The sequence below is a fragment of the Sciurus vulgaris genome (genome assembly GCF_902686455.1).
Source record: "Sciurus vulgaris genome assembly, chromosome: 8".
In the NCBI taxonomy this organism is placed as follows: domain Eukaryota; kingdom Metazoa; phylum Chordata; class Mammalia; order Rodentia; family Sciuridae; genus Sciurus; species Sciurus vulgaris.
In genome coordinates this window covers 17838297-17858162 of record NC_136468.1, presented here as the reverse complement: position 1 = coordinate 17858162, position 19866 = coordinate 17838297, and the positions used below count along the sequence as shown (strand labels likewise).

The 19866-nt window shown below is 38.9% G+C and overlaps 1 protein-coding gene across 3 annotated transcripts in view; it reads right to left on the bottom strand.

Moving 5' to 3' along the window:
- DGKI (diacylglycerol kinase iota) overlaps positions 1 to 19866 on the bottom strand; it is a 432523-nt gene that overhangs the window by 80199 nt on the left and 332458 nt on the right. For all 3 annotated transcript variants that reach the window (XM_079150095.1, XM_079150096.1, XM_079150097.1), the window contains 3 exons: positions 16623 to 16702; positions 14222 to 14266; positions 700 to 769 (listed from right to left, as the gene is read on the bottom strand). In XM_079150095.1, the coding sequence (XP_079006221.1) occupies positions 700 to 769; positions 14222 to 14266; positions 16623 to 16702 (195 nt within the window). The remainder of the gene's footprint in view (positions 1 to 699; positions 770 to 14221; positions 14267 to 16622; positions 16703 to 19866) is intronic.

Genomic DNA, 19866 nt, shown 5'->3' with positions numbered 1-19866 from the left:
TCAGATAAGTAAAAGAGATCTACAGGGAAAACCACGTCTCTGCGTAGAGAACCTGGTGGCAGACATGTTGGATGGTATATAAGTAAGAACGTGTAGAGATAAGAATATATTGCAGTACAAATAACTGGATTAAAAAATTGGGATTAAGATGTATCTATGAAAGGGAGAAAAGTGTGAGATGGGAGGTGGACTCATTAAATAGTCCCCAACAGGCATGCAGCCTGTCATGCTCAGCATAGCAGATGTGAATACAATTAAAATTTTCTATCCTTTTTCAAAAATGTATACATTATAATGAAATGATAGTCTCATAAAAATAATACGGAGGCTTCAAGACAGGCAAAAAATACAGAAATCAGTATCCATCTTGTGCGTGTAGAATTTACCCACTGTCCTGACTCATTTTAAGGGAGGCACTCAGCAGATGTGGGCAAAGCAGGGTGATAAAAGAAAAACGTTCACTTCAGCAATGTGACACTGAGTTCCACCAGCTGTTAACCAAGTGCTTGGAGGTGCATTCAGCCTCAGGCAGTGGGGCTGTAGCATCAGCAAGCCACCCTGTCTGAGAGGCAAATACCAATCCTGTGGTCACAGGAAGTCTTTCCAATGATCTCTGGAAAACTAGTCATTCTACCAATCATGCCCTGCCCTGCTGGTTCCAGGCCCGTCCTGTCCCTGATAAAGACAAGCGACACTCACCATCTAGGAAGCACCACCGAGGGGACAGCCTCTGAGCTGAGAGCGCCCTAGGGAAGGAGGTTTCATGGTCCTGGAAAGAGAGAGACATGCCCGTGGCTCCATGTGAATCTCCCAAGGGGCTTCCCCACCCCCATTTTGCCACATATCACCTACTTCTAGAAGCACCGCCCTTTCCTAAACAAAGGAATGGAAAGAAGACCAAGATATATTCCACCAGAAACAGAAACAGGACTTTTGCTTCAAGATTATTTTTTTTACATGGAGCTCCTTAAAACAACTGCCACATAAAACTTGCAGGTGGTAATTGTTACCCTGCACATTCCCAAACGATCTAACGTGAGACGCTAACTGCCTTCTGGTCTTTTCTTTCCTTTTGAGAAGCTGAGGAGCTACTGGTGGTTGGCTATGATTTATATTCTGGTTTTCCACATAGGTTTAACAGGGGCATAGAACAGGAGAAAACGGAACTTTATCCACTGGTCACACAGGACTTATAGTGTGCAGGGAGTTCAAGAAGTTATATGTATGTAGATTCAAATCTCCTTGGAACTCAATAAGCATCTATGACACAAGGAAATCAAGCTCCTAGGTCAAGGTCACCCTACCCTCAGCTGTCTCTGACGAGATGAGCCGCCTCCTTCCTTTCAAACTTTATTTCCATAACATTACTAAAATCCACTTCTCAAACTCGTCTTTGGCTTGCAGTGACTTTCCCTCTAACAACTAAATGACCCTTAACGGATCTTGTCACACCTGATAATTTCCTAAACCTCTCCTAACTTGCCCACCAAACTTCTGAAGTATGTGCGTAGCCTCCTACACCTCTGACTTCCAGTCACCCACTTTGACCATGACCTCTAGAAGTCCAGCTTCCAGAAATCTTCCAAGAGATTGACCAGACCAGCTTCCTTCCCTGAGTTAACATCTCTCTCAGTCTCCAAACTTTCTTGGAGTCTCCAAAGCTTTTATTTCTTGTGAGTAACTAAGAATAAAGTGGCAGAACAGACTAGGGAACTGGCAGATTGAAAGCTGAAAGGATTAAGTCCTTATAGTGCCAAACTTACAAACATTAAACATTTCCCCTAGTACGAGAAGGTTACTAATGACACCTGATGGGAAAAAGTGCTTTGGGGCTCACAGCACGTGATTTGGAGCATTCCAGCTCTGGTTCACAGTGAAACTAAAATCACTGATAGACAAGAGATTCAGGGAAGATAGTTCTCTATGGGGAAGACACTGGGGATTTGACCCCGATTTGGGGTTTGAGATGTTCAAATATAGGGAGCAACCCCGGAGGGCAGCTGTGCTACCAGCAGTGTAGACTTGACAGAGGAAGCATAGGTGTTTGACCTTGTGTGTACAGAGGTCCTAGGTCAAGGTCATCCTACCCTCAGCTGTATCTCTGGGGGGATGAGCCTCCTTCTTCCTTTCAAACTTTATTTCCATAACATTACTCTGGGGTGGAACCTAGAGATCTGTTTTAGCAAACCTTTCAGATGAGTCTGATGTTTGCTAAAGAACCATGGAACTAAAGCCATAAGGACAAAAAGGGATCTATTTTACCACTAGAAATAATGAGTATACAGCTTTGGAGTATAAATGATTCTGTGAATTAATTAACTGATAGAGAAATAAGTGGCCTCACTCAGTACTGATACCAAAATTTGTATTTACAGATACAGAATTAAGATAGCTCTGGATACAGAGATAGATCTTCTCTTTTGAACTGGCTTTGTCAACCTGCTGGTTGGGCTAAAAGAAATCTTGACATGTACTCAGTACTTATGTTTATGAGAATTATGTTTAACATTCTGAGAATTATATTTTGACACATGTGATATCTCATTTTTAATGGAACATAAAGTTCTCAATGCATTTTTACAAAATGTGTAAAGCTACTGACATCTCAGTTTGGTGAGAAATGTAATTACAGACCAAAAAGATTGAACTATATTTGAAATGTTTAGTAGCAACTATTAAAGCTAATAAAGATATTAAACAGAAACATGGTTGTCCTTTCAAAGAGTAAATAGGACCTTAAACACCAAGGATGCTTTCTGAATTTTGATATTAAATATCAGAGAACACCATAAAAACATATCTGGATTTATGCAAGTAAAAATCAACAGTATTTCAATACTATACAAATATCAATAGTATTTCAATACTATACAAATATTTGATTTATTGTTTTTAAAATGTAAAGATACATAATGTTCAATTTGTGTACAATATGTTAAAATGTATTCTGCTGGTGTGTATAACTAATTAGAGCAAATTAAAAAAAGACACGTTATCATTAGGACATTCAAATTAGAGAAAATTAGATACTATTTCATCTAATTAGTAAAATGCAGATTGATAAACTACCTCAGCCACATGACTAGTTTATCACACTTTGGTAAGGAAATGTGGATGTAGGAAAGACGGTGGAATGAATCTGACATAACTTTTCTATGTATATACATGAATACTCCACAGTGAATCTCTACATCATGTACAACCACCAGACTTGGATCCTAATTAGAATAAGATATATTCCATGTTTGTATGTCAAAATATATCCTACTGTCATGTATAACTAAAAAGAATGAATTTGAAAAGAGAGAAAGAAATACTGATTTAAGTATATGACTTTTCATGTGCACATGTCTATGTGCCCCCAAAATTTTATGCATGTGCCTGACTGCATTTATTTTGCTTATTTTTGTTCATTGTTTTATTCTATGTAACTGTAGACCAATTTTTTCTTTAGCTATTCAAATGTTCCCTGGGCTTTCAATATGAACATCCGTGATTGCTGCACTGCGTACACATAAGCATTTTGTCAAGGTCATCATGAACCTGGTTTATTCTGTGAGAGTGGATTTTTCTCTAAGTGTCCTCTAACCGCAGCATGATCTCTTGACACTCATCTGCTTAGCAATAAAGGATGGTCAGCTTCTACCTCCCACTGGAGAGCTGTTGAATAATTGGTCAAAGGATGTGATACTGGTTAGACCAGCTCAAAAATTAGAATTATGCTCTTTTCTCCATTTCCTCTATTTATAAATTAGCAGATGGTTTTAAAAATTCTGAGAATGAAGATTAACTGAAAATAAAGTACAACGGAAAGTACTGAATGTATTCCATGCAAACTGAGGATATCGAAACAGAGCTATTCAAAATTCCATAGTCTTTACTCTGCAATTTGACAAAGTATTTGATATCACTCAATGCCCTTCAAGAGGTTTTGGCTAAAGAGGTTTTACCACTTTGCTTGGTGAAAACACATCAGTGCTATCCAGATCTTCCAAATATTTTAACGGGTCTTTGAACAGGTTCAATAATCCTTGAAATCTGAAATTTACCAAATTTGGTTGACAATGTGCACATGCATTTTTTCTGGAAAGAGGAATCTTGCTTCTATAGGGCAACAAAGTGATCTGAGATTCCAAAAAAGTTAAAAAAAAAACCTACTTATTTAATCCAAAATTTAGGTCAAAAAAATTAAACAAAATAAGAGGATTTGGATCAATAAATTGCCTTGACAATATCTAAAGACTCAAAAGCATAGTAATCTCTGCTTCAAAAGTTCTTGGTGACTGAAGTACCAAATAGAAGCTCTCTGAGTTTGTAGCTGTACTCTTGGTAGTGAGCAAGTCAGGTCGTTAGAAAGGACACAATGAACGTTTTGCTTACTTCTAACCATGGTCCATCCCAAACATTTGTTTTCAATGTCTTCAGTTCTAGCTATGTTCATTTTTTTAAATAGACACATTGAGCACTGTATGGTCTTAATAACTGAAATAAATAACACATCATTAATCAAAGCACAGGAATCTTATTTAAATTGCCAATTTTACTGACAACTGGATAATTTCTTGCTGAACTAAAAATTAAGCTGCAATTTGGGAGGTTGGTGGCAAAGCCCAAGTAGAGATCTAACTGGTCTGAAATGGTACCTGAAAAGGGTTTACATCATCCTTCTTTTCCTTTGAAACTTTTTCCACCTTATTAAAAAAAAAAAAATTGAGCTTGGGAGGGGATAGCTATACTATAATGAGGCACTATATTAAAAGTCACTTGAAATCCAAAGAAAATATAATTAATATCTGGGTGGATTTATGATGCAATTAAACTGTTTTTATGTTACATATAAGTAGCAAAGTCTCGGGCTGGGGAGATAGCTCAGTTGGTAGAGTGCTTACCTCGCAAGCACAAGGCCTTGGGTTCAATTCCCCAGCACGGCAAAAAAAAAAAAAAAAAGTAGCAAAGTCTCAACAAAATTCTCTGCCCTTACACTTAATTTATTTGCATATATGCAAATGAAAATACCCTGAGACACTGAAAGTCGAGATTTTCCTGAAATGGTATTTCAATGTAGCAGATTGACAAAATGTAAAACACACCTATAATATATACCAATGATCTCTAAAATAAAAATCAAAGAAAACCAACTACCTAAGCACACACAGGTGCCAGGACTACATCTGAAGATCTGAGGGAGAAGAGGAGGTGAGGGGCAAGCTCGGGGCTGAGGATCTGGTGGTGGATCAGTGGTGGTTGCTGTTATTGGATTCTGTTTGAGTTGGAAAACTGAGCAAAATTTACTTACGGTGAAGAAGTCTGCTTTGGAAAACCGAAATTTTTTCCAAAGGATAAGATCATCATCATTGGAGGCAAAAACTGGCATGAGAAAAACAAATGTACCTGTTCTTGGGATATTTAACTATCACGAAGGAGACAGACCTCTGAGAGGGAAGGAAGAACGAGGCATGAGACTGTATATGGCCCTGTCTCATAAAACAGCAAGGACAGAGGTGGTGGAATCTGATCTCTAAGAGCATAAGCTTTGAGGGTCATGACAATCCCAGCCTCACCTGATAGCAGCTATGAAAATCTAGGGAGGCTTCTTACCTAGTCTGCTCCTGGACCATCTCCTTTGTAAAAAAGCTCCAACAGTATCTACTGTGCAGGGTTCTTTTGGGGGATAAATGAATCAACGTGAACAATGTTTAATTCATTTGCTGTTACATATCAATATGCTGACACAGGTATTTTAGATAAGTAATGCTGGGGCAGCTGACACACAAAGAAGCTACCTAAGACAAATGTGACCCTTGGTCACACGAGGAACTTATGGGACACAGGCCATGTTCCAGAGCACATCATTTAGATAGTGTTGCCCCAGCACAACACTGTTTCATCCATAAGCACACTGGCACTCAGATTCTGGGTTTCAGAGAAAAGGAAAATAAAATAGGACAAATTGTATGAGTGGACACAAAAAAAGAATGACATTCAACAAAGGCTGAAATTGTGCCATTTGTTGGTTTGGTGCTTGTAGAACTTGTCTTAATCAGCAATCCAATGGTTCTTTACATAATATTAGAAACTATATAATTGTCCTGAATACAGGGTATTGTCTTCAGGGCTGAATATCTTCTATCACCAACAGTGATATTTTTCAGAATACTTTTATTTTACTGGCCTCTCTTTTTTACTTGATATTTGCTTACTTTCCTCAAAATTAACTTTTCCTATGCTGATCTGGGCTCCCGGTTGTCTGGAATCTATAATTTCTACTTCAGTGAAACAACTGTGATCCGTATTTTCAATGTATATTTATTATAGTCAGTGAAGTATGGAGGGGTTGTCAAGTCTGAGAGATGAGAATTTTCTCAGAGGAAAGCAGGAAGAAAGCGAAAGCTAGAATGAGCTCGATGGCTGCAAATAAGTCCCTTCCTCTCTAGTAGTCAAGGACATGCCTTGAGTACTACCAGGTGTTCCAGGCTCCACCAACGGTCAAACAGATCTTCCTAATTTCTTACCAGACAATTTACCACTGGTAATTCAGTTTCTCCTCCTTCAAATTCTCCAGGCAGGTTGCCTTTCTACCCCTATGCACACTGCTGTTTGAGAATCCCATATAAATATGGTGGTCAATGTCACAGTCTGGCACAGCCAGGATGAAGAATTTAGACTGTACTTATTTAAAGAAAATTGTGATTACAGAGTTTAGATAAGTACACTGCACGTGCTGATTACAATTCTAAGCACCACCCAAGTATGGCCAATCTTAAAAGGTATTTAGTGAGTCATATGGTTATAATTTCTACTACAACTTTAATTTCATGTTTGCAACCTTGTGTGGTCCTCTTATTTAAAAAACCCTGGATTTCGGGGCATCTCTAGCCTTTGTAAGAGGGTGAGCAGCAGCTCAATGTGGACCATGAATCAACTTTGAACAGAAAGAGGGAGTGAGAAACAAAATGGTCCTCATAGTGGGGTGTCACTTTTCAGGGCAGGCTTTAATCTTACGGGATCTCTGGCTTGGACCTGGCAATGTCTATCACTAAACAAGAGCACACATGAATGATCAGAAATACACTGGATTTGTGAATTCTACAAATTAAAATAAATGTACAGTGACCTATTTTCTGGTAGAGCCAAAAATATTATCCTAAAAATATGCACCTGCCCCAAGTATCAGACTGTAGATACTTAAGAGATGTGATTGTGTGAACACAGCTACTCTGCAGAAGACGCTCCCATAATTCTGTGAGCTGTGCCTCTAACCATTACATCTATAGCTTTCAGTAATTTAGAGCCTCTAGCCTCCTCAGTCCTCTCAAATCACATAATCAAATCAATGATTCATCAAGGAGATAAGACACTTGACTTGCTCGTTTTTGATCTGTTATTTTTCTTCATATAAATGGTGTGATTTAGAGGAATGAGACTGACATTGCTCTAAAATGTAGGTTGAGTGACATGACGTTAGAGGTGTCATGCTCCTTTCTATTTTAAACCTAATAATCTAAAATGACATGCTCATTAAGTGCATGATATTAACAAAAACTGCTCATTTCAAAAATCTTTGATATGTGAATTTTCTCATTTGATATATGTTAATAGAAAATCTCTCCTGCTAAATTATGGCCACATGCATAAAAGCAGACCTTATATTTCATATCATATATATACATACACACACACATACCCACAACACATAATTTCTGAAAGTCAACTGGCATGAATTATATATAATTAATAAAGGAATCATTTGCATTACCCTTTGGCATGAATATGCCAAACTTGTCCTTAATTTACATTCAATTAATCGCAGCTAATGTACACATAATTTAATGGAGGCACAGAAGTCCCATTACACACTCCAGTAGGTTATGCAATTAAGCAACACTTACCTAGCATTCCACTATACTTTCAATGTGAATGAAATTCTTTTTCTTTCATAAAATTTAGGAAAGATGTAAGCAGAGGCAAAATAAAAGTCCTTTGGTTTGGGACTCTCTGCTTCATTTAATAATATCCAGCTAATAATAGCCTTACTTCTAAAATTGTCTCTTGCTTACCCATCAAAATTTCTCATCTGGCTGCCCTGACATCTCTAACACCTAGACAATCTATATGTTTTTTTTTCTGCTTATGAATAGATGTTTATGTGTCTCGTTCCAACTATAGTCCCAACTAACAGAATTGCTACTGCTATTTTTATATATCAAGGCTCTTTCACCTCAAATCTACCTTAACCCCCCCAACTCATATCACCAGAATACAGAAATGGGGTGACCATTTTTAGAGTCAATTCTGGAAGATGAAGAAATAGGGATGGTGGTAGAAGAGGGAAATAGGAGGTAGTCTGACACTTTAAAGATCTCCTTTGAGTGAGTAGGTCCTCCATTAACAAAGCTGTGTGTGTGTGTGTATGTGTGTGTGAGAGAGAGAGAGAGAGAGAGAGAGAGAGAGAGAGAGAGAGAGAGAGAGAGAGAGAGTTAGTTAACAGTACTGCCTTCGCTTGCAACAGTCAACAGTCAGGGCTCCAGGCTATTCGCACTTTAAATCCTCATTTGACCCATTTCTGACAGCTTGAATCCAGCCCAAAGGAAAAACATTCTCTAAAGTTCCTAGCTGCCCCCTGACTTTCTCTTGAATAAGATAAATTAATTCCCAGGAAGACTCCCTCAAATTTGTCTTAACTTATTTATTGAAGAACTTGTCTTTAATTAAAAAAAAAAAAAAAAAAACTAAACAAAGAATAAAAGAGGAAGAGATTTTAGAGAAAAGACGAAGAGGAATAAGGTCTGACAACATCAAGAGAAAAGGAACAAATAAAATATTTGTGGAAAAATAATGTTTGCCCGGGACTAGATAGAGCTTTCATACTACACGGACTGATCCTCCAGAAGAGCAGTACGTGGGGAAAAAGAGATCAGAGGATTAGCAAATGGATACAGACTCAAATCTGACCAAGAGTTTCATCTCTTGGAAGCAAAAGACCTCTGTGCTGCTTTAAAGGATGAAAGGACTTCTCAAAAATGTCCTATTTTAAAACATTCCAAACCCCCAGTGTTATTTTTAAGTAAATAATTCTTAGAGAAAAGAATCACCTGGATAGATCCATTGTGGAATCTACTATTGACTCCCAGGGTATTCACTAAAACCTCATATTTTTAACTTATAATATTCAGTGCTACACAAAGCACAAAGTATCCTGGGAAATAGGTAAACTGAAAGTGTCTCCCCAACGTGAGGGAAAAAAAAAACATTTGCTCCCCCAAATCTCTTCATTCTCCTCTGCCATCCCTCCTACAGTACGAAAGGTGCCTCTTTCTGCCTTCTCTCCCTACTTTTTCTCCCCCTGGTCCGTGTCCTTTCTCCTTCCCTTTCTTTGCCCAGGACTCACTCCTGCCTGTGGATGCCATTTGAGTACTAAGCAGCTCCAGGATGCCTCAGGGTCGGTTCTGCAGCTCTGCACCACTGACATTGGAGGCTGTGTTGCACATTGACGATGCCTCTGCTCAGTGGATCCTGAGAAAAGGATCCAGATATTGCCAAGTATCCCCCATGGGGAGCAAAACCCTTCCCTGGTACAGAATCACCATGGAAATGACTGAAGCTGCCTCTATTCCCTAGTAGCTTCATGACTTGGGTAAGAAGAGAGCATAACATACCACCTTTTTGAAAGATGGCCAAGTGCAATTCTTTTGTGAATTTCAGGTGTTTTGCTTTGCTTTGCTTTCCTTTGGGCCAACCTCAAGAATCTGCACACAATGTCTTGCTGGATAACGTACCAGTTGCCGGCCACAGAGGTGCCATTAGGATGGAGGGGCCTTTGCCTTCTGACCTCGGAGATGGCAGGAATCTTCAGCAGGCTATAAATATCCAACACATTTTTGTAGAACCCAAAACACCTTGTTAGGTTAATGCAAGGTGTCATTTTTAAGCCTTGGTGCTTTGCTGGCAATTCACTTTGAATTTGGAAAAGGAAGAAACCAAAGCAGTGAAATGCTTAAGTGGCAAGAGGCTGCCACAGGGCTCACTAATGGGGAGTCCTGGGCACAGGAACACATTTCTAACTGCTGTTTTTTTCTCTTTAATTTTTTTCTAGTCTTAGAAAACAGTCAGCTAAAATCCCAGCTGCAAATTAGTGAGCTGACAGGGATTTCTTGAGTTTTTAAACTTACTGGTGTTTTTTCATTCTCTTCACAGTTAATTCTCTAAGCATATTTAATGCCATCTCATACATAACAAAGTTCATTAAAGACTATTTAAGCATTTCACTATCTCTGTTTCTTAACACTGTTTCTCCTACATCACTCCCAACCCCCCATGGAGACAGTCTTAAGTTTCTTTTTTTTTTTTTTTTCATGGACAATAATGTAACTTTATTGTGTGCATCCTCTTCCACAACAATTAGTTTTTCCATGTGAAATAAGGTTTAAGATGCCAAAGTTATTGTGAAAAGACATTGGGCAAGAGAAAATGTTGAAGAGAGTTTTTGGTTTTTGTCTGAAAATGGAAAGTGGAAGAGTCTAAGGGAGAAAAACACCACAAAAACAGCTTTGGTGACCAGAGACAGTGATGCCGAGTGAGGGCCAGGCAAATAACCTTGGAAAGGAGGGCAGGACTTCATGTGGATGTTGAAGGTATTTGTTTAGCAATATTAGTCTTAAAATTTCCTTCTGTGTTGAAGAGGCTCCTCCATAGTCTGTTTAATCTGGTGATTTTTTTCTTTTTTAAGTGAACCTTTAGTATCTCTTTAACTCTGTTTACCATGGGCCTAAATTCCAGTTCTGCAACAGAACTGTGAACTTGCAGTACATATTTTTCCTGTAGGAGTCTACCCAAAAAAGTAACCAAGACAGGATAATTTTTTTTTCAGTAAACTTGTTTTGTCTTTGTCGTCATTGGAGCATTGCTGCTAGGATCGAATGCATGGCCTGTGCATGCGAGGCAAGTGCTGTACCCCTGAGGTGTACACCAGACCCAAAAAGTAAACTTTGAACGTGCTCTGCACAGAACCTTTCTTGGCTCTTCTCCAAATGGACTTTGTGTTAAATTAAACAATTATTATGTTACATAATAAGATTTAAAGTTTCTGATATTATTGGTTTCTTCGTTAAGAAACAAAAGACCTTCCTTTTGGTGCTGGGGATTGAACCCAGGGGTGCATAACCACTGAGCCACATCCTCAGTCCTTTGTATTTTTTTTATTTCCAGACCAGTCTTAGGGAAGTTGCTGAGACTGGCCTCAAACTTGTGGTCCTCCTGCTTCAGCCTCCTAAGCAGCTGGGATTAGAGGAGTATGCCAATGCACCTTCTAGAAACAAAAAATTTAATATTAAATTTCCTGCCAGAGGTTCTGCCACTTTCTACATAAAAATTAGTGGCACCTGCATCTCATGTATTTTATCTGTACCTTTAAGGGAAAAAAAATAACAGAAATCAATCCCCATCATCGCAGACTCTCAAAGGCACTTGGCCTCCTCCACCACCCCTCGCTCTTTCAGGCATTTCACTGTGGGCTAACCCTTGGTCTCCAGGTCTCTTGCTGCCTATCTCCATCCCTGTGGCTCTTTTGACTGAGCATTCTCTTAGACCCATGCTTTTCCTGACCGATGCACACATACTGACATGACACCGAGTTCTCCTCTTTGTCAGACTCTCCTCCGGTGATCTCCAGCTCCGTAGTTCCAACAACCACCACTTACTGATGACAACCACATTTCTATCTCTGAGCCTGGCTTGTTCAATGTAACTTAACATTCATATACCCAACTTCCAACTCAACAAACCTCTTGGACCTCACAGGCATATCAAAATGAATGTGGTTAAAAACACAAACCTTATTCACCATCCCTCCAACTCATTCCTGCCCTGAGAATCTCAGGCAAATGTGAAAGTTCCTCTCCCCACCTCCTGGTTTCCACTGTCTCTGCTCAGGAAATTCCTCACCTCCCCTACCTGTACTCTGGCTGCATTGATCCTGACATCATCTCTGTACTGGTTAATCTACTTGTTTCAGGAGCAGATCCAGGACTTGCCGATCTTTGACATGACTTAATACCTCCTGCTTCCTATAGTTCTGCTCCCTCCTTTCATGACTATAAGGAGGAGTGAGGGGAGGTGGCACCCTGATACTCATCCTTGATCACTATTTAGTTGTCCTTTCTGCTCAGTGCACAAAATCTCTTGATGAGACATTTATAACACAGCAGTTTTGACACCAGGGCTGGACTTGACTGAAAGTCAACAGATGCACAGTGAGATTCTGACAAAGTCAGAAAAATATCGTTAATCCTGCTGCATGTTTTCATTACCAAACAATAAATAAAACAACTATTCTTATCATATATTTAAAATTTTATCCATTTCCTGATCTCTAGAGATGGTATAAAGATGGCATAAAAAAACACGGTTAAAACATTCATGATCAAAACCACCACACCAAAAGACAGTATTTTTATGACAAGAAAGTAAACAATGTGTGATTTTCATAAAACTAGTTAGGAAAAACACTTAAAACATTTTGATAAAATTGCAAAAATTCGAAATGTAGGAGAGTAAGAAGCACAAACCTTTTTAATAAAACGGACCTGCACTGACTTAAATCTACCAGTGCTTATGGTTAGAGAATGGCTGTAGTTTTTAAAAGTTTTAAAAAACTTTTAAATAAAACTACACATAGACAGTGACTCTAGGCAAATACACTAAGAGCCAGTGTTAAGAATGTTATCTAAGAAATAAGGTGAAAATCTGCCTTTTAGAGGTTGATAAACAGTCTAGAAGTCATTTGTTTTCTTAAACACATTCTAAGTGACTTTTCATCCTTCCAATCACAGCCAGATGGAGGAAGGGATTCTGGAATTGCGGGATTTCCTATTTGAGAAACAAATACATGCAATACTAAAGCCATTCCTGCCATTTACCCTAAAGATAAATAAGCTGCATTGGCTGAGGGTAGAGTTTATTTATTGTTGGGGAGGCCCCCTAGAAGGTACAGGGTTTATTTTAAACTGCTCTTGTTATTGTTTCTGCAAAAGAATGGTCAACTGAAATTTTCAGGTATAGCACAATATATACCAAAATCCAAAGTGAGGAGTGAAATGAGGACTTAAAATCCACAAATATACATGCAGTCATGCGTGGTACAATGACAGCCAACAAAGAACCATGTAGACAACAGTGGTCCCGTAGGACTGTATCTCCTACGACAGTAACATCACAGCCATGCTACTGCGTGTATGTGCACAGACAGATACACTGGCTAACGGTGGCACTTCTGAGAAAGCAGCCTTGCTGTTGAGTAACACATGGCTGTATTTAAATCCCTCACCGGTACAGAGGTATACAATGACCTGCAGAGATTTATTTGATAAAGCTGTTGATGTGCTGTGACTCTCACATACCCCTCTCTACAGGGAAGGGTGTGGGGGCTTCCCAGAGCATAGGGCTTTAAGGGAACCACTCGGAGAGCTTTGTATGGGCTCTCGCAGTTTTGGGTTGAAATTGTATCTGTATCGTGCCTGAGAAATCTAATGGTGAGAGGACAGCTAAAGAGATCTGCAACACAGGATGGACAGAAAAGTTGGGAAGGAATGGCTTTTCCCAAATCAGGTGGGGCAGAAGACAACTGAGTGTTCTCCCAGGGACTTGATGAGCGTTGGGAAGAAAGAGGAGCAGACTGGGCTCCTTAGATCTTGTCCCAAAGACCAGTGTGGGCCATCAGATGTCACTATAAAGCTTCTGTTTGATCGTTATGGGAAATCGGGAGTTCTAGGCCCTGGATGTGAAGGAGTCTTCATAGACCCTGGAAACAGCCAGTCAGTGTGAAATGGACACAAAGAGGAAAACAAAGCAGGAGAACCAGCAGGAAAATGGAGCATGAACCAAATGGTTCATGAAGTCCGCCCCGATCTGGACTCTTTGGTTGTGCTACCCAATAGACCCTTGCCCTGCTAAGCGACTTTAAGCTAAGTTTTCTGGTGACACTTCATTTTATAATTCTTTTCAAATGATTTGGGAGAAAAATCTGCAGTCTAAACTTGTTCTGTGCTACAATGGTCCCAAATCAGGAAAATGCAAAAGAGTCAGGATAACAACTCCAGCAGGTTCTTCTTAGGGTATACTCTATCCCTGGAGAAGATGTGGCCTCTAAATCAAAATGAGACATAAACTGAAAGTGGACTTCTTTTGGCTGGAAGGTAAGAAACAAGGAGAGTCAATTATGTGTTACCTGGTAATGAACTCTCTGGGAACCAGAAGAAACGGACTGCAAGTCCTAATGAGAAAGTGGAAGAAAAAAAATCCATACCTTAAAATCAGTTTGAACAAGCTGCCCCATAATTCTACCAACTGAACTCCCAATTTAATGTTAAAATACTCATCTGGAAAGCATCTAGCCCACTCATATTTACCAAGGTTAAACAAGGAAGGTAATGCCAGAAATAATAAAAACATACCAACTGGGATGGAGAGAAAACAGGTCATTTGTCTCCTGAAACTTATAATTCCTAATGTTTAGAGTTAAGCAACATATAATAATTTCAAGGACAGAGAACACCAAAGTAAAGAACAGGCAAATTTATTATAATAAATGGGGATCATGTTTCATTAGCATTTGAACTTTTTTTTTTTTTTTTTAAGGAAGTCTTCTGGGGCTGGAGATGCAGCTCTGTGGGAGAACACTTGCCTAGCATGCCAGAGGCCTTGGGTTCAATGCCCAGTAACTCTCTTTCTCTCTCTCTCTCTCTCTCTCTCTCTGTCTCTCTCTCTCTCTCACTCGCACACACACACACACACAAGCCTTCCTGATTCCCTTTAAACACAAAGAATTTCTTTCTCTTACATTAAATACATGCATGATAATTGTGTCTGTACCAATAAGTTGCCTGGATAAACTGAGTTTTCATAAACCTCAACGAGAAAATCACTGACCACCTTCAAGTTATCACAGAGTGCAAATTAGCAGGGTTGAAATGGAGGTTTTACTAGCAGATTCTGAAAGCCCAGCCCCCTGTATAAAGTTTGGTAACTAAGTTGTCACCACTGTCACATCCCCCAGGCTTGCTTGCTACCGAATACTAACGAGTTCTAGAACTTTACAGACGTCAGCATCCTGGGTTCCTTGGTCCTTGGGCCCACTTCCCACAAGGCTGCCTCATCTTACCTCGGTGCCCAAGTTTGTTTTAAAACTCTTCCTTCTTATCTGCTGAGTTCACTCTTTCCTTTTTATTTAGAATTCGCCTTTAGTTGAATATTGGCATGCTTTTCACACCAATAAGCTAGTTTTCGACAAAGCCAATTTATTAGTCATGTACTTTTCCACTGTGAAGTCTTGTTAACAAAATTACTAGAGTGTTAAATAGTTTAAAAAGAAGAAGAAAAACGTTTGGTACCAATTATGATTCAGTTCTAAAATTCTTTTCTGGACTATTGAGTGTCATTACATTTGTTGAGTGAAATACTTTATATAGGTTTGGAGAATATAGATTCTAACCTGAGTTTAATGCTAAGAAGTTCACAAATTTGAACTTGAGCTGTCGCCCTCAATCAAATTATCTACAGGAAGCCACAAGTGTAAAATTGGTCCACTCCTCTTCTCTCAACCATACCCATATTTGAAATTGGGCATATATCTCTAAATATTTTGCATTCATAATTCCATCTCAATCCTTAATAATAACAGGAAAAATTATTAATTTTTACATCGATGTATTTCTCCCATCCAAACTTATTTCTGCCAAGAGAAATAAAATCTAATGTTCACAGTTAAGTGCCTCCAGCTTAAAGGTATTTTAAACACTGTACATCTGCTTTCTGACATTTGCTTGTGTGCAACGTGTTGTCTTAGACAGCCGCTCAGCTAGGGGTGTCCATCAGAATCAGCCAACAGCTCTCAGCATGCAAATCTCTCAGCCCACCTGAGAAAGTAACTCTAATGAGCATCTTTTACCAAGAAACAGTAAGAAAGAAGTGTCTCTGCCTTTTGTGGAATGGAGACAGTTAACACACCCCCTCCTCAAAATTTTTCAAGAATAACCAGGGAAAATTATAATGTTGAATGTGTGTGTTGTGCTGTTCAAATGAATGGGGGTGTCATATACAAGATCTTTTCCTTTCTGTTTCTCTATAGCAAGACCAGATTGAGAAAGAAAAATAATAATAATAGATTATTCCTTTGGGCTTTGACAAAATTCCATGAATTAGAGAAGGTTTTTTCTTGCAAAAGTTTTATTTTTTAAATCACAGTCCCTGACAAAAGTCTATCCTAGATACAAAAACATTAAATAACCCCAAATCTCTGTTTTCTTTCATTATTTATCAATGCCATTTGAAATTCTTTAAAGCTAAAAAATACAGATATGTAGTCTGGCAGGAAGACAGAGGTTCCAAGCTACGGCTGTGGGATACACTAGAGAAACAGCACCACGTGGCACGGGACCAGGCCTTCCCCATTTCAACCACCAGAGGCAGGAGAGAGCGGTGGGGTAGGGAGGAAGATGCCCAATGTAGACCTAAGGGACAAGGCCACCACGTTCCCAATTCCTCCCCAAATGTGCCACTTCAGAAGCACTGGTAATTGGTTATGAAAATGGAAAGTTGAGGAGAATAAATAATCGGCTAAATCAACTCACCTCCTGCAGGCGGTCTATGTACATTCGGCAAGTCTCCAAATCACAGTCTCCACGCACAACTAGAATACCCAGAGGAATGGCTAAGAGTGAAGGAAAAAGAAAAATCTAAAATAACATATTTGACTTTTCTAGATTGGCACAAATGTGTTTCTCATGGTTAAAAAATAATCTCATGACTATCATGGGATTGGGGATATTTCCATACAGAGAAATAATCACCCTGTGCCTACACCTCCCTTTGGATTTGGGGCTCTTCTTTGCCTACAGTTGCCAGACACTGTCTTTGAATGATCTGTGTTGCCCCTTCCCTTCATCCGGCCTTCATCTCACTTTATCTCAGTGGCCCTGGTTTGAAGTGTAACACCACAGTATCAGTGGATGGACTGGCAGAACCCAGAGGCTGCTGGAGACGGCTGATGATGTACACCTGCATTTACAATCGGCAGCCTGAGGACACAGCACCAGAGAGGAATTCTGATTCTGGACACTTTCCCTTTCCCCTCTTGAACGCATGGGGTTTAAATTTTTTGCTGGTTTACAACAGTTCCCTCTCCGTGAGCCTTCAAGGCGCTCTTGCTACCTGGTGGCCAACAACAGAAATAAAGATATAAAAAAAAGAAGGAGAAGAGGAGGAGGAAGAGAAAGAGAAGAATAAAGCTTCTAGAAGGTGCTCAGCTTAACACCCAACCAAATTTAAAAGATGCTTGGGGTAAGTGAGGTCATAGTAGGGCCTCAGGGAACAATAAGGAGAAGCCAAACTACGCACCCTACTTTTAAGGTACCCTTCTTAGGTAGTGGCACACGTCACACAGTGGCTTCAGTAGATAGAACGTTCTACTTCAAATATGATCATAAAATTCCTGAAATACTTAAATTTGGTCTCCTTCCTAAAGTTTCAAAAAATGTATGTGTTTCTCTCCTACTTTAATAGTGCAGTTATGCCAGGCACAGTGACGCATGTCTACCATCCGGCGACTCCGGAGGTTGAGGCAGGAAGGTTGCAAGTTCAAGGCCAGCCTCAACAACTTAGCAAGGCCCTAAATAACTTAGCAAAACCCTGTCTCAAAATAAAAAATAAAAAAGGCTGGGAATGTGACTCAGTGGCTAAGTACCTCTAGGTTCAACTCCCAATAAAATAAAATAAAATTAAGTTAAATTTAAAAAGTACAGTCACACTGTTAAAATTCATGATGTAACAAAAAATTCAAAATATTGAATTAGCCAATTAGATGCCAGCAACCAGATGATATGAGTGGTATTCACTAAAAATTTTTAAAAACCTTTCATTGATTAAATTTACTTTCAAATCCTCATCAATAAATGGGTCTGAAAATGCAAAATGCTAGGATTTTAAAAAATGAACATGTACAGAATAAGATGTACTTAAAAGTGCATGAAAAGAGCTTGAGGAAATCCTGAAAAGAGGCCATACATATAAACAGATAGCAATGAATGCAACATTGGTCATATTAAATGTGTGAACTTAATCATTTGAAACCTATAGGAGAGAGGGACTAATTGTTACTAGGGGTAGATTTAGGGTTCAATGAAGGATAGGGAGCCCCACTGATCTTTCAGCTAGAGGAGAAAGAATGTTCTAAAGGGAAAGAAACAGTTTCCTTCTCAATATGACTTACAGATTAGTTTCTACCAGTGAAACCAAATCAATACCACTACCCTACTCCTTTAGGTTCCTGAAGTCCTGCATATATAAATCTTCAAAGTATCTACCATCTTGTTGAACTATGGAAGCCTGTGAGTATGGATTCTCTCAGATCAAGGAGAAAGCCTGTTTGCCTTTAATTCTTCATCGCCTGGTAGAGAAATGGCAGATATTCAACAAATGTTTTTTAAGAGAACAAGGAAGACAGGCTTAGGACCTGTCTAAAGGTTAAAGAGAAAGTGGGTGTCTGCAGTACAAGCTGATTTTCCAGGATAGTGCACTTCTACGCTGGGCAGGAGCTTGCTTTTGTCTATTCTTCAAGAAGCCAAGCAAGAGACTCACTAAGCAGAACATACGGAATCCTCAAAGTGCCATATATTTGAGAAAATAAGGATCTGGAAGAATACATTTCCCTTTCTTTTGAAGATAAATGGAAGTCTCAGAAGAGTTTTAGCAAGGCAACTGTGCATCTTGAAGAAGAATGGAAAGGAAATTCCATAAAGGGATCCCTTAAAACCACTGATTCATCAACCTCAGCTATACTACTAAATAGAACCAAATAAGGTGATCCGCTAAGGTCAGAGTAGAATAAGGACTTCTATTACTTGAAGAATGATAAGAATAAGCTAGAATTTTGGCCTAGATGGTAAACCAAAGGCTGTGGAAATGAAATATAGCAATAACTAACATGACAGTCCACACTGGAATTTTGTTTAATGATACTTTCTCTTAATTTCAGATGTAAAAACTGTAGAAGAATGGATATTAATCAATACTTAGCCATGTTCTTAAATGGGGGGATTTGTTTTGTAGAAATGCAGCAATAATTCTATCATTAACTTCTGATTTCCTTCTAGTATTAATACTTACAATTAATCTCATCCAAATATAGATTCAATGTACCTAGTTGCAGATATTTTAAACTAAAATTAGCAATTGGATATTCAAGATTTGGAATCAAAACAAAATAGCAAGAAAGAAGTTTTTGGAGATGTTTCATTAATTTCTACCATATGTATAAAATTAACAACTTGGTCTAGTCCCCAATGAGTAAAAGTAACTGCTTTTGACTAAACAACACTTATCTTTAATTGGAAATTTTAAAAAGGCCACCTGTATCACAACTTCCTGACACGATGACCATCACCTGGGAAATTTATTCTGTGAAGATAGCAGCATGCAGTAGAAAGGATTCATCATCGTTCTCTTCTGGATTCAAACCCCATCCCTGCTTTGGTTTTGAAGAGTGCTCAATTTAGTTCTTTGTCCTTGCAAGTTACTGAATTCCTCTGAGGTCTGGTTCAAAGACTGTGGTGTTTAGAACAGGTGTCTGATGGGATTTTATGAAGCTTGATTGCAATACTACACTTAAAACTGAATTACCAAGACACCAATGCTAGTTCTCCTCCACTCCCTTCACTGTCTTTTGGGCATCTTTCAGTCTAAAATGGATACATCCAAGCATCAATCTTTTAATATATCATAATGCTATGAGGACCTGCTAACAGTAATTCCATAAATTAAACTCGTATTTACTGAAAAGTAATTTCCTCTTTCTACAATGGGAAAAATAACTGAAGC